This window comes from Heterodontus francisci, chromosome 9 (assembly GCF_036365525.1).
Source record: "Heterodontus francisci isolate sHetFra1 chromosome 9, sHetFra1.hap1, whole genome shotgun sequence".
In the NCBI taxonomy this organism is placed as follows: Eukaryota; Metazoa; Chordata; class Chondrichthyes; order Heterodontiformes; family Heterodontidae; genus Heterodontus; species Heterodontus francisci.
Genome location: NC_090379.1, coordinates 87,643,785 through 87,658,608, shown reverse-complemented (window position 1 = coordinate 87,658,608; position 14,824 = coordinate 87,643,785). Strand labels below are relative to the sequence as shown.

The 14,824-nt window shown below is 42.2% G+C and overlaps 1 protein-coding gene across 2 annotated transcripts in view; it reads left to right on the top strand.

Annotated features, from left to right (window-relative positions):
• The window catches only part of vti1b (vesicle transport through interaction with t-SNAREs 1B), a 28,045-nt gene that overhangs the window by 11,391 nt on the left and 1,830 nt on the right, over positions 1-14,824 (top strand). For both annotated transcript variants that reach the window (XM_068039435.1, XM_068039434.1), the window contains 4 exons: positions 12,939-12,997; positions 13,206-13,391; positions 14,319-14,492; positions 14,633-14,694. In XM_068039435.1, coding sequence (XP_067895536.1) covers positions 12,939-12,997; positions 13,206-13,391; positions 14,319-14,492; positions 14,633-14,694 — 481 coding nt within the window. The remainder of the gene's footprint in view (positions 1-12,938; positions 12,998-13,205; positions 13,392-14,318; positions 14,493-14,632; positions 14,695-14,824) is intronic.

Here is a 14,824-nt window from a genome sequence, read left to right as displayed (position 1 = left end):
CCACCTGACCGCAGGAAGTGTATTTGTTTAGCCCCGTTGTGTTTTATTTTTCAAATAAACCGATACACAGACGCAGACACACACACACTTACTTACTGAGGGGATGGAAGGGTTACGATAAACTGTTGCATTCTCTTGAGACTCTGTAGTTATAGAGGATTGCAGGCCTGTGATGATTGTAGAGTTCTCTCTTGCTTGAAGATTCTGTTGAAGATGGTGGGCCACGTCTAGCTCTCTCTCTGCTGTATGTCAATGTTGGATTTTTTCTAGCAGAGCATGTTCGTTCTGGAATGCCAGCAGTTGCAAGTAGTTTCACCTTCTGGGTTAGTGTTAACGTGTGAAACCTGCTTTGTCCCTACAGACTTCCTTAAACTCTTTTAATAATGTGATTAGGTCCTGTCTCTGTTGTTCAGAGAGGAAGTCCAGCATTGTGTCTAATCCCTTTTGTAAATTTCGATGTTTCCCAATTTAGCAGTAGATTAGATTAGATTAGAGATACAGCACTGAAACAGGCCCTTCGGCCCACCGAGTCTGTGCCAACCATCAACCACCCATTTATACTACCCCTACAGTAATCCCATATTTCCCTACCACCTACCTATACTAGTGACAATTTATAATGGCCAATTTACCTATCAACCTGCAAGTCTTTTGGCTTGTGGGAGGAATCCGGAGCACCCAGAGAAAACCCACGCAGACACAGGGAGAACTTGCAAACTCCACACAGGCAGTACCTGGAATCGAACCCGGGTCCCTGGAGCTGTGAGGCTGCGGTGCTAACCACTGCGCCACAGTAGGGGGTTCAATTTTAGAGTTTTCAGGGTCCTCGTCCAGTCCATCCTCAATACTGCTCTCTTTGTCTATCACTGTTGCACACTTACTGCTCTGTCTAGTTCCTGGTTGTAGTATCTTTTCAGCATGTTAATGACACGGTCTTTATTTTTACCTTCTGTCAGGAGTGTTAATTAGGTAGTTTATCTCATTCACCTTTTTCCCTACACTTCTTTTCTTTTGGGCCTCCTTATCTCGAGAGACAATGGATACGCGCCTGGAGGTGGTCAGTGGTTTGTGAAGCAGCGCCTGGAGTGGCTATAAAGGCCAATTCTGGAGTGACGGGCTCTTCCACAGGTGCTGCAGAGAAATTTGTTTGTTGGGGCTGTTGCACAGTTGGCTCTCCCCTTGCGCCTCTGTCTTTTTTCCTGCCAACTACTAAGTCTCTTCGACTCGCCACAATTTAGCCCTGTCTTTATGGCTGCCCGCCAGCTCTGGCGAATGCTGGGTCCTCGTCCAGTCCATCCTCAATACTGCTCTCTTTGTCTATCACTGTTGCACACTTACTGCTCTGTCTAGTTCCTGGTTGTAGTATCTTTTCAGCATGTTAATGACACGGTCTTTATTTTTACCTTCTGTCAGGAGTGTTAATTAGGTAGTTTATCTCATTCACCTTTTTCCCTACACTATATGGGCTACTAAACCTGGCCTTTAAAGTTTTGCCCTGCAGGGGTAGCAGCACCAGAACTTGGTTTAAACTCACAGACTGCAGCTTTCTTATCTGCCTTCCATTTCATTTTTTTCCTGAGAGGTTTTGAGGTGTTTCTTCGCTACCCCACAGGCCTGGGAAAATCTCTCCCGGAAGGTGGTCACATAGTTTAGTAAGAAGGTTTCCTCTCTTTGATCGAATAACTTTTCCTTGATCAATTTTGGGGGGGGGCTCTCACCTTATGTCCAAAACCTGTGGGTTAATTGGTAGCAAATAGCAAGAAAATTATCCCTTTGTCCCAGTCGTAGGGTTATTCACTGCAAAATGTTCGGAGCATAGTTTTTAGGGTCTGATGGTACTGTTCCAGAGCCCCTTGTGATTGGGAGTGAAATGCTGAGGATTTCAGTTGGTCAATACCAAGGCTTTGTATGATCTCCTGGAACATTCAGGACATGAAATTGGTTCCCTGATCGGACTGTATTTCCTTGAGAAGTCTGCATCTGGTGTAGAACTGGGTTAACCCTTGACTATGGCTTTGATAGTAATTTTCTTCAAGGCTATGGCTTCTGGGAATCTGATGGCCATATCCATGATGGCTAACAGGCACTGATGACCTGTCTTGGTTTTGGGTAGGGGTCCCACACAATTAGAACTTTACTGAAAGGTTCTTCGAAAGCAGGAATGGGGATCAGTGGCGCAGGTTTAATAGCCGGGTTTCCCAATAATCTGGCAGGTGTGGCAGATCTGGCAGAATTTAACCGCATCCTTGTTGAATGGTGGCCAGCAAAGGGGTTGGCTAATTCGGGCTTGAGTCTTTCAGATATCCACATGTCCAGCCATAGGGATTTCATGGGCAATGCGCAGAATTTGTCTGCAATATTTAGGAGGGTACCACAATTTGGTGAACTGTGGTCCACTCCTCCTCTGTGGGTTGCTGCGGGGGTCTCCATTTGCTCATTAAAATTTCATTTTTTAGATAGTAACACTCAGGCAGCTTCTCTGCATTTGCCTTGGAATAAGCTGTCAGTGCTATCTTTTTTAAATCAGGGTCTGCTTTTTGGGTTTCAATTATGGAGGGTCTGTCATATACTTCCCCTAAATCTCTGAAAAAAGTTTCAGCCTCTGAGTCATCAGACTGATTTTCTGGTTCAGCTCTCTCTGGGGGAGCTTGCTTGGTCATGGTCCTTGTTACTGCACAGGCAGGAAAGATGCCAGAGACTTCCTCCTGTACTTGCTCTGTCTCCTTAGTTTCATTTGGCTGGTCTAATATCGCTGGGGCTGTGACCATCTTGCCTCTGGCCAAATTGTTGGCGAGTCACAAGTCTATGCTGGCTACAGGTAGACTAGGGACAATTTCAACAGTAACTGGCTCAGAAGCCAGGTTGCACTGCAAGTGGACCCAATACAGTGGTACAGATATGTATCCTCCAATTCCTTTTACCAGAACCTTCACTTTTAGTGAGCTCTCTGGTGGGAAGGTCATTCTTTGACCCAGAATAAGGGATTAAATGGCCCTGGTATCTCGAAGCAGGACAATGGGTTTACCTGCCTCACTAGAGAGATATGGAGACACCGTTCCTTTTAAAGCAAAATCCTGATAGCCTTCAGGAATTTTCTCTACTTCTCCCTTACGTATGGCAGTACTTTTTGTGGAGTTCTTTCCCATGGCTAGAGCTACCCTTTTCTTAACCTTGTGCACCCCTACAAGATTAATGGGGCTTTTCCTTTAATTTCCAGCAGTCAGCTTTGATATGCCCTGTTTTGCTGCAATGGGAACACAAGTTTGTGGTATACATTCCTGCCCTCTGCATTTTCTTTCCTTACTGGTGGAGGGCTTCTTGTGTGATCACCTTTTGTTTCTCTGTTGCAAACACTCCATCTTTTATCACTTTCCTGCTTTCTGCTCTTTCCGAACCTCTCTGAACTATCATGAAAGGCTTTTCCCTGAGAAAAGGGTTTATGTTTGAGATCAAAATCATCTGTCATGATGGCAGCTTCTCTCACCCTGTGAATTATTTGTTCTTCGATGTGTGTTCTTCTATGTGTGGAATGTTCTGACATTCTTCTATGTTCCGACCTGCTCCTGTCTCCATATCCATCCAGTGAGACAGGTAAACCCATTGTCCTGCTTCAAGGCACTGGGGCCTTTATGGTGGGTGGGGGCCAAAAAGGGCCACCCATCCCAGGCCAATCAAGGCCCTTAAGTTGCCACTTAATGGGCACTTAAGGGCCTTTGCTCGCCTCCATGTGGATTTTATGTGTGGCAAGTGGGTGTCCTGCAGCTGGGAAAGGCTGCCAGGTAAAAGCTGGCAGCCTCTCAGCGCCCCAGGAGTGGGCCCTGAAAATTGGGCACAGGGTGCCCGATTGAGGACTACCCCCCCTTCCCCCCCCCCAAACGACCACCCTTGTCTTGCCGGGTCCCGACCGATTACCCCCGACATGGCAACCAAAACTCGCCTTTGATCCCGGCTCCCAGACATCCTCTTTGGTCGGCTGGGCTGCAGTCCTAGCAGTGGCCACATGTCCTGGTGGCACTGCTGGGACTAAGAGCTGCTGGTCTGCTGATTGGCCAGCAGCTCAATGAGGCGGGACTTCATCCCTTGAGCAGGTGGAAGTCCTGCCTCGGAACAGTTAAAGCCTGGGGACCCGTAAAATGCAGGACAGATACCCAGGCTAGGCGGAAGCGGGGTTGCCACCAACTTTTACGTCAGTGGCCTGCTCCCGTCCGCCCAACATAAAATCCAGCCCTATGTTTCCAGTACCAGCTCACATGCATTTAGAATTGCAGTTTTAGTTTGTTCATAATCAGAGGAACCTTCTTCTGATAACAGGGAAAAGCTTCACGAGTCCTACCCACCAACTCACCTTGTAAGAGGATAGTCCAAAACTCTTGGCCGTTTTAGTCTGGTAGCTATTTTCTCAAATGAGATAAAGTATGACTCAACCTCCTTCTCACTAAATTTTGCCACTAGTCTTGTGTGTCTCAGCACATCAAAGTTTTTCTCTGAATTGGGGATAAGGTTTGAGCATTTTCATTTTGGGTTTGCAGTCTCTAACTCAAACCTCCTTGCCGCTTCCTCTCTTTGCATCTCCCTTTTCTCTTTTTCTTTCTGAAATTGCATCTCTTCCCTTTTGGACTGAATTCTAGCTAGAGCGATTCTTTTAGACTCTGATTCTATGATGTTGTCTTCTAGCTCAGGAGTAAGTTCAAAATGGTTGGCTAGACTTTTAACCAGGTCAGGTTTCTTTGCTTTTTGTCTGAAAGTGATTTCCACCTCTGTATCCTAAGCTTTTAAAATGTTCAACACATAATTTGTTTAACCTATCATGGGATTCCTCTCCCTGCTTTACAAACTCCTTAGCGTTAATGTGGCCATCTCTTTTGTTTCTAGCACCGTAGTGAAAAGAAACAGAAGAGTTCAAGTAAAATCTATTTGCTGCTTTTTCCGCAATTTTAGAGGTTAATTTTCCTGCCATTTTCCAAATCTCTCGTTTGCCTGGCAGTTCAAATCCTGGCTCGAGGCCCCAATTTGTTCGGACCACGTGGTGTGACAAGGGTGATTCCCACTGCTCAAATCCCCACCTGACTGCAGCAAGTGTATTTGTCTTGAAGTTTAGCCCTTTTGTGTTTTATTTTTCACTCTCTATCAGTTTCTTTCTCTCTTTCTGGCTGTCTTTTTATTAAAAAGATAAAGCTGTCATTTCTCACCCCGTTAGGAGACGTTCTGGCTTCTTACCCATGGTGATCGCACAGTGGCCCAGGATGTGGCTACTTCACACCTCCTTTGTTTTAGAAGAAGACATTCAATTCTGGAATGTTTCTATGATAGGTGTGAGATGGGTTTCAGTATCACCTTTTGGCTTTGAAGATTTGTCCTTTGTCTTTGCCATACTTTTTGAATATACAAAAGGTTAATCTCCCTTCTCTTTGGTGGCCATTTTGGACCATTGTTCACTTTTTAAAAATAAAGGTTCATTTTTTTAAAGACAAAATCCGTTTTTTTTCCCACAACTCTTCAGAGTTACTCCGTGAGTGTTGTATCATCGCACCTGTGATGTGCATAACGGTGGCATGTAAACAGTGTTTTAATAATGCTATTAAGAAAACAGGTATTTAGTCACAGTTGCAGAGTCTGTCTATCCTTAGCAGGGCCAGCACTACAACCTCACTCCACCCACCTCCCAACTCTTTGCTGATTCCGGTCTCTTAAGCATTGCCTGCCCTTTGCCGCACCATTAATGGTTTTCCCTTTGACAGCTGAGGCCTCACACGCTCTCATTCCTTCCTTAAAACTTGTCTCCTCCAAAGCACTCCTTAAAAGTCTCTTATTTGGCTAAACTTTTTGTTACTGCTCCTAATATCTCCTCCTTTGGCTCAGCTTTTTTTCTTTATGATTCTGTGAAGCACCTTGAGATATTTTTCTACATTAAAAGCACCATATAAATGCCAGCTGTTGCTCTTTAGCCCTCCACTCACCTTGCCCCTATTTTAAAACTACTGAAATCATCCTGCTCTTTAAAAAGTCTACCTTAGTGCTGTTATTTTATCTCTCCTCTCTTCCCTGTGGTTGTGGAATGTGTCATCGCCATGTGTCCGGCTCTCTGACTACTTCCTGTTCCTCTGTCTGCCTTCTGTCCTGTCCGCAACACTAAGGCCACACAGGTCACTGTCATTATAGCCATTCTGTGTGTCTGTCAATGAGGCATTTTCCCTTTATACCCTCAGATTCTCAGCGGCTTTCCACTGCACCATCCTCTCCACCACCTTTTCTCTGCTGTCCCCTCCCATATGACACTACCCTTTCATTGTTTCAATCCTACTGGTCCAAACATAGGGATATGAAGAGGAGCTTAGCCTAACATCTGTTGTATCACAAGGTTCCTTTTGTTTTATTTGTTCTTGGGATGTAAGCGTCACTGGCAAGGCCAGGACTATTGCTAGGGCCCTACCAAATTCATGGACAAATTTTACAAATTTCACGCTCACAGTTTTTAAGAATCGTGAATTTCACAATTTCAATTTTAAATTTTGTGGTGTTGCAACAAACCATGAAAATGATCTATTTAAAACAAAAAAAAACGACGAGGGAGATTTCTGCTTTCAAATGGCATTTATTGTATTCTCTACACTAGTATAAAGAGCTGACTATAAATGGGTCACATTCTTTATTCACTGAAATCAGTGATTGAATGGGAGCATGGAGCAACCTACAACTGTTTCTTTCTTCATTCCTTGTCTCTGCGCTGTGAACACCTGTCTGTGTTTAGACATAGCTCACTCCACATCCACACAGTTTGTTGGAATTGTCAGACAGTGCTGTGCTAGCCTTGCAAGTTGGGGGATTCTGCATTCCATAGAGTTGCAAAACTGCAGCACAGGCAAAGTACAATCTGCTTCTTTTGCAATGCTTTTGTAAGCAAGAATCTCCAACCCATAGTTCTTGTCAAAGCCAGGAATCACATCAAACGAGTTTAAATCCACCTTCAACAGGTGCATTTGTGCAGGTTCAAAGATATGCACAGCTTTCAGGAAGGCCGCAGAAAATTGTTGAAAACTCTGAGCTGCTTTTTCTTCACCCTTTGACTCTTCCCCATAGCAGTAATATTATTGGAGCTTCTTTGCCATGCAAGAAAACACCTGTTGAGCACAGGCATTTAATTCAGCTTCCTCAGAGTGTTGTTTCAGCCCAGAACAGTACATCCATTACTGTAAGCTTTGTGGATTGTGATGTGTCTAAATTCAAATCAAGCGATTAAATCCATCAGTTGTGTAGCATTCTTGGCAACAAACTGAACCTCCTCATTAAGCTGAGTATCATTTAGAAAGGGTACAATGTCTGTTAAAGCCTTTGTTTTCAGTGTCAGTGTGAGCTCTTCTGAGAGAAAGTCTGAGTATTTCAGGCGAGCTGCATGATACCGAACTGCCCGAAAACAAGAATCCAATGTGTAATTACTAGCTCTGGGGAAAGGGCGATGTTTTGTTCCCCAATTACAGCCACATTTGCAATGTGTTGCCTGTATCGAAGGGCAGTGTTTAAAGATCTTTTTAATGTAGCTGACCAGTTTGTTGACTTTACCAAACTTGCTTTTCCACAGCTCACTGACAAGAGGAATTATATGTGCATTACATGTAACATGGACAGCATTAGGCATTACACCCTAGAATACAGATTTGAAAGATTTTGTCATGTAAGTTGCATTGTCACTAATAAAAGCAGACACTTTGTTTCAAAATATGGTGCAGATTTCAACATTTTTGATTTGCTTGGGAAACTGTGGTGTCATTAACAGCTTCTAAGTGAATGCAGTCTGTAAGCGCTGTTAGCTTTTCTGACTGTACATCTTCGGCCTTACCAGACATAAATCAAGCAAAACATGCAGCACATAGTTGTCTTGCTTGCTGGTGGACTTATCACAAATAATTGCAAAAGGCTCACATACGTTAATCTGAAACTTCATTTCCTCACAATGTGCAGCAAAAACCTTTTGTTGTATAGTCCTGTTGTAGTATATTTCCACTTGACAAGCAATCACCATTTTGCACATTGGTTTGAATGAATACCCTCAGCTTTGGGTGATCAAGTCTTTCCTCAAGCTCCATTGTAACCAACTGATGATTTTTTGAGCTCTGACTACTTCTTGAGATGAAATCGTTGACTGTACATCTTGGGCACAATCGGGCAGCACAGTGGCGCAGTGGTTAGCACAGCAGCCTCACAGCTCCAGTGACCTGGGTTCAATTCTGGGTACTGCCTGTGTGGAGTTTGCAAGTTCTCCCTGTGTTTGCGTGGGTTTCCTCCGGGTGCTCCGGTTTCCTCCCACGTGCCAAAAGACTTGCAGGTTGATAGGTCAATTGGCCATTAGCAATTGCCCCTAGTATAGGTAGGTGGTAGGGAAATATAGGAACAGGTGGGGATGTGGTAGGAATATGGGATTAGTGTAGCATTAGTATAAATGGGTGGTTGATGGTCGGCACAGACTCGGTGGGCCGAAGGGCCTGTTTCAGTGCTGTATCTCTAAACTAAAACTAAACTAAACGTTGCCTTTTTTTTTGTATGCATTTGTTTTCCAGCAGTGAGGTGTTGGATGCTCTCTTTCTGCTGTGATGGCTTTCAGACTCTAAGTGGCGTTGAACTGTTGCCCGCTGTGTTGCAGCTTATACAAACAGTATTCCACCATCAGCATGCAGAATTTGACTTCCAAATCCTTTCACTCGATGTGTTGCTGTAATGGTTGTGGCTGTTTTTGATTTGCTGTTTCTGTCATTTTCACTTGTCTACTACTATTTAAAAGTGTTTCTCTCAAAACTGCACCGGAAGCCCTTCCTCATCAACCAGTGAGTTGAGCCTTGTGGTAATCACTAAAAATCGTGATGTTCGCAACATGCCCAGCAATCGGCGAGGTGAGCCTTGTGTCGATGTATAAGATGCCTGTTCACAAAATGGTTGATTTCATGGAGCACCCAAGATGTTGCAGGCTATGATGCATTTTTCACAGCCGTGAATTTGGTAGGGCCCTTATTATTGCCCTTCCCTAACTACCCTTGAGCAGGTAGTGGTGAGCTGCCTTCTTGAACTGCTGCAGTCCATGTGGTGTAGGTACACCCACAGTGCTGTTGGGGAGGAAGTTCCAGGATTTTGACACTGTGACGATGAAGGAACGGTGATATATTTCCAAGTCAGGATGTTGTGTGACTTGGAGGGGAGCTTGTAGGTGGCGGTGTTCCCATGTGTCTACTGCCCTTGTTCTTCTAGGTTGCAGAGGTTGTGGGTTTGGAAGGTGCTTTCGAAAGAGCTTTTGTGAGTTGCTGCAGTGCATCTCGTAGATGGTACACACTGCTGCCATTGGTGCTGATCAAGTGAGCTGCTTTGACCCTCCTTATTTCAGATAAATATTCATATAAGTATCGCCTGTCCCTATCTATCTTTCCGCGCTGCTAAAACGCTGATGTACACTTTTTCAAATTCTAGCGTCAACTTTTCCAATGCTCTAATTTTTGACCTGCTGAGCTTCACCCTACATAAGTGTCAACTAGTCCAGAACTTTGCTGCTTTCATCCTATTCTGCTTGTTACTTGATTCTTGTTGATCTCCATTGGTTTCTAATCCTCAGTAAATCAGTTTTAAAATCGTGCTGCTTGTGTTTAGATCATTCCTAGTCTTTCCCACACATGTCAATTTCTGCTTCCCATCTGTTCGAGTTCGTAGTGCACCTCCTTTTCATCTCTAAATTTATCCCTCTCAAGTTCTGTTTTGTCTTTCATCCTGTACTTTGTCTAATTGTTTCATTCTGTGCCACTCTTCAATCAGCACGCACACCCCAAATATGACATCCTTTCCTCAGGAACTGCAGTTTATCACTCGGCCAATTGTGCTCTGTCTTTGACCTTTTGACTCCAACCACTTCCTGAAATCTATATTAGTTGACAAGCAGCTAAACGCAGTACATGTTCAGCTGCTGGAACGCCATACCTAACCAGTGGACCCACTTTAACCACTGATCAGGGCATTTAATTATATTTAACACCCCCGCACCAATGTCTTTGCCTCTGGAACTAAAAGGGAAAATGCAAATGTTAGAAACTATCTAAAAATAGAAAATGATGGAAATATACTAAGTGTATTAATACCTGCAAAGAACAAAAGTTTAAAACTTTGGTTGTAAATTCCCTTTGCCAGAACTTTTTCAATGGGTGATTTGCTTCATTGTTGTTATACATCTCTGATACTTGCTTGGTGATTTTGTACACTGTTGATTAAATACATGAAGAGAGGAATGGAGATGTAGAGGAGACAGATTTTAGAACAGAGTGAATAATATAAGAGACATGAATGAGAAAAATGAAAAATAAATGATGCCTGTTTCATGAAGGCGATACAAAGAAGCCAGTACAAAGGTTGTCCGATCAAAGGCCAGCGATAACGTCTTAGTTCATTATAACAAATTTCACTTCAATTACTGGCCTTGATGGGAGAGTTAAGGTAGCAATCACTTGCATTTTTATTTGCCTTTAATGTAGCAAAATGTAATGGATCTGTTAATCTGATGTATTCATCCAACAGACGGACCTAATGTAAATAACAGAGACAACAAAGTCTTGTGTGCACAGTGCCTCATTGGATAAACTCGTGTCCCATGAGTAATAAGTAATTAAATTAGTTCAGAAGCTGTGGATTGAAAGTAAACTGGATTTTGTGGGGGTTAAGACAATGCAGCATTTAGTGGGGCCATCAGATATGATGCCAAAATAAATGAACAGTGGTTAAGTTGGACTTGTTACAGAAATGCAAAGGGAAAATAGCTCTGTTTAAACAGCTAACATATCCAGTTATGCCTATATACAGAAGAAAAATTGTTAAATCATAATAGTATCTTGTGTTTTGTCTCGGCACCTCAGCACATAGTAAGGTGAGAAATTGGCAGATACATTGTTACCACTATTTAAACATACATGCAGTATTTTTTTAAATAAACCTAGTGATCATGTGAGATTCTTGAGCCAATATTTGTGTATCTCTCAGCTAAGGAACTAGAGATCAGGGATCTCTTTGATTGTGAACTCCCCTGGGTACTGAACACCGTGCTTGTACCTGCTGACTAGAAAGCACATGGATGAATTTTTTCTTCATCAGATTATTTTCCTCACTGGAATAAGATACCACCAAAATGTGACATACTGATGCAATTTGCAAGAGCAGTGCTACTGTGATTTGGTCTTTCTAATGTGTTGAATAATATGAAAACAGTAGAAAGCCAGGACAAAATCTGTTGCAATTTAACAAATATTAATGAAATTCAATAATGGGAGCTCTCCTTCCTTATCAATGGTAGGATCAGTTTTTTGCACCCCATTTTGAATTTATTTTTTTCTCTTTTGTGAATCATTACACAGATGAGAAGGCACACTGGCAGCTTGCACTATAGTATAACCAGCTAATAAGAGTTGTGCATTGCAGGCAATTGATAACATACCTTTGTTTAAATTTTTCTCTTCCTCCCTTTGGGTAAATATGCAGCCTTTTAGGTATCTCCTGCTGACAAGTTAATTGAGTTTGGGAACTCACGAGAATCAAGGGCAGGCAGTAGCTGCTTATCACCCCATGGCACTGTCCTTCCGTATACCACGTTACTGCCATAACCACACAGTGTAAGTAATGGAATTAGAGGAGATCTAGAATTAATGAATATACAGTCTAGATTTTCCATAGTGCTGTTGGTGTGAATTCAAATAAAAATGGAATTTGTTTCTGAATTTAATGTCAAAGCCTGTGCAGTCAATGACTGCACAGGCCTTGCAGCCATCCATACGATGGCTGGAAACCATGAACAAACCGGCTTCCCTTCTGCCCATAGTTGCAATGGCACAAATGTTGGGAAACGGATCAGATGGTGTATTCCACATGTTATTACAGCACACCCACCCACATATAGGCATTTGCATTACATGTCACCTGTTACTTCTGGTAGGAAATCCAGGGAAGGACAAGCGGGAAACTGGCAGATCAGCTTCTACCCTAGTCTGCCTGGTGAGTGGTGCAACAAATCTGTTGTATCCTTCTTACAAATGTAGAAGCTGCTGAATTCGTTTTGGCTGAAATCTGCTTTATTAATACTGTGATGCTTTGTTCTTGGGAAGCATGGTTCAGTAATAGCTGGGCTGCCTACATTATACCAGAAATTGAGCATCAGCATGCTGATTGAAAGAAACTATGGGCTGCATCTTTCAAGTGATCCATTAGCTGAGTCCTTAGCATGGCAGAAGTGGAACCCTCTGCTACTTGTTTTCCTTTTGCGTTTTCCAGCTTGCTGTAATCACTGCTTAAGGTAATTGCTGTTGGAAGTGCTAAGGAAATGGGAGTTCTTGGTTGATAACACTCCATTGAGAGCTTTACCATGCAGTAGGTTATCAGTAGAAGTTGCAAAATACAATATTTGTCCAGTCAAGATTTAGTTTCAGGTGTTGCAACCATAAATGAGCAATCCAACTACTAGTGAATAAGTATTCGCTAGTATAAGCATTGAAGCATTCAAAAGGGAATTAGACAGTTATATGAAAAGGAAGAATGTGCAGGGTTATGGGGAGAAGGCAGGGAAATGGAACTGAGGGAGTTGCTCTTTCAAAGAGCCGGTGCAGACATGATGGGCCGAACGGTCTCCTTCTGCGCTGTAACGATTCTGTAATTGAAAATTTCCATGAACATAGATATACACACTCATTGTTCTAATAGTTCATACTCAAGACACCAGCCAACTGACTCAAAGTAGCCCAAATAATTTTTACTGAAGATCTTTCTGTTGTCTTTTTCTCTAATGACCTAATGGCCCCAAGAGAATTAAAACAAAAATAGTTCAAGATTTTGCTTGTTACTGACTGGGGGTGGGGGCTGTTTAAAGCGTCATTAGAGTTGTATCAACTCATCGTTTATTGTGCATTTAGTTTCCATTTGGTGTTTTGCAGAACAGAAGAGAAGATTTCTACGGGAGATTGATGAAAAAGTAGAAGAAGCAAATGAAATTGTAAGTACTGAAGGGGAATTGTCAGAAAATCTTGGGGACAATTGAAGTGTGAATATTTTACGAGACAGCAGGTGACTTTCAAGACTGCACATTATCTGATTTACTCAACTAATCCAGGTATAAATTATTGGCTGTAGATTAATTATCAGGGATGCTAGCAACACCTATTATTTGAGAATTTTCACCTTTCATTGTTGCATGTTTTTAGTTGGATGGAATGGAAAAGGAAATAAGGAACGCACCATTATCATACCGTAATCAGATGAACATCAAAATTCGATCATACAGAAAAGATGTGAGCAAGGTACAGCGGGATGTTAGAAGCAATGACATTGGATATGGAGTACGTAGTGACATTAAGTACACTATGTACAGTGCTGAAAATGAACAAAATGTAAGTACTTCAACTAAGAAGCATTGTAGCAATTACATTCTCTATCCTATGAGAATTGAAATATAAATCCAATTTTGTACATGTGTTACTAATGAAATATTCTGTTTAGAGCTAACTTTTAGCTTGCCGCACAAATGTCCATTTGCTTTTATAGGCAAATTGTAGAGCTCAACAGTGGAATTAGTTGAAGTAACAACATATTTAATTTATACTTGTCACCCCAAGACTTATGGGTCAGGTAGATCTTGGGCCATATCCAAAATATTTTTTCCTTTGGCATTGTAATCGCCCCTATAGTGCACGTTAATGTTTCCATTTCTTGCACCAACCATTTTTATGGGCCCGTTAATTAAGATTCAGTTCCATGTCAGTTTAGACTATTCTGCGCTGAAGTCCTGGGCCCATGTTCCATGTAGGACCCTTGCAGCCTGCGGAGAGAGGAGACACTTTTTTTTTTTTTAAAGTCTGGGCTATATTCAATTTGAGTCCCAGAGGTCAACCTGCCTCACTATCCAGCTTTCTTGTTTTGTAACAATGCATATCAATATGCAATCAAGTAGAAACAAAATGCTGTGTTTTGAAAAAAATGCTTTCTCTCTCCAGCTTTGAGGGTAGGATAGGTTTGTAATAGCAGCTACACCATATTTGGCTAAAAGTAGGGTGAGGCATGTTTGCAAATTGAGGATGGGGCATTTTGTGAAGCAGGAGAAAACGAGTGACTTGTCAAGAGCAGAAAATAGCCTGTGACTCTCTCAAAACTTTTGAAGTTGAGGAATAAATTCTTGTTGCATACACCTTACCATAAGTGAGTGAGCTTGAAACACTTTGAAAAGGTCTAAAGTTGTCATGTGTATTCAATATCTAGTTCTTTGTTAAGAAGGCACAAACATAACACTGCTTTAAGCTCAAACATTTTCTTTTTTTCAGAATTACTCAGGATCCCAACGTGCTTTGCTTTTGCAAGGTACAGATAGTCTTAACAGAGCTACCCAGAGTTTAGACCGTTCTCATAGGATAGCAGCAGAAACTGATCAGATGGGTTCAGATATAATTGAGGAACTTGGTGAGCAACGAGAGCAGCTGGAACGTTCAAAAGATAGGGTGAGTTCTCAAAAGCGTGCAAGTAGGAAATGCATTTTGGTAAGAAATATTGAGGGAAAAAGTCTGAAGACTTCAAACTGGATAGTTTGAGATTTTGCCTTCCACTTTTTCTGTTCATCCTTTTTGTTTTTGTTCCTAAGCTAATAAACACAGGTGAGAATTTGAGCCGAAGTCGGAGAATGCTGCGTGCAATGTCCAGAAGGTAAGTTTTTCCAAGAAATCTTGTGAAAAGTGATAAAACAAAAACACCATTACTGTTGCATCAGGTGGAAATTTTGGCATGCTCTTTGTGCGACATACTTTCCAAGGTGAGTGAGATATTTTCACAAATT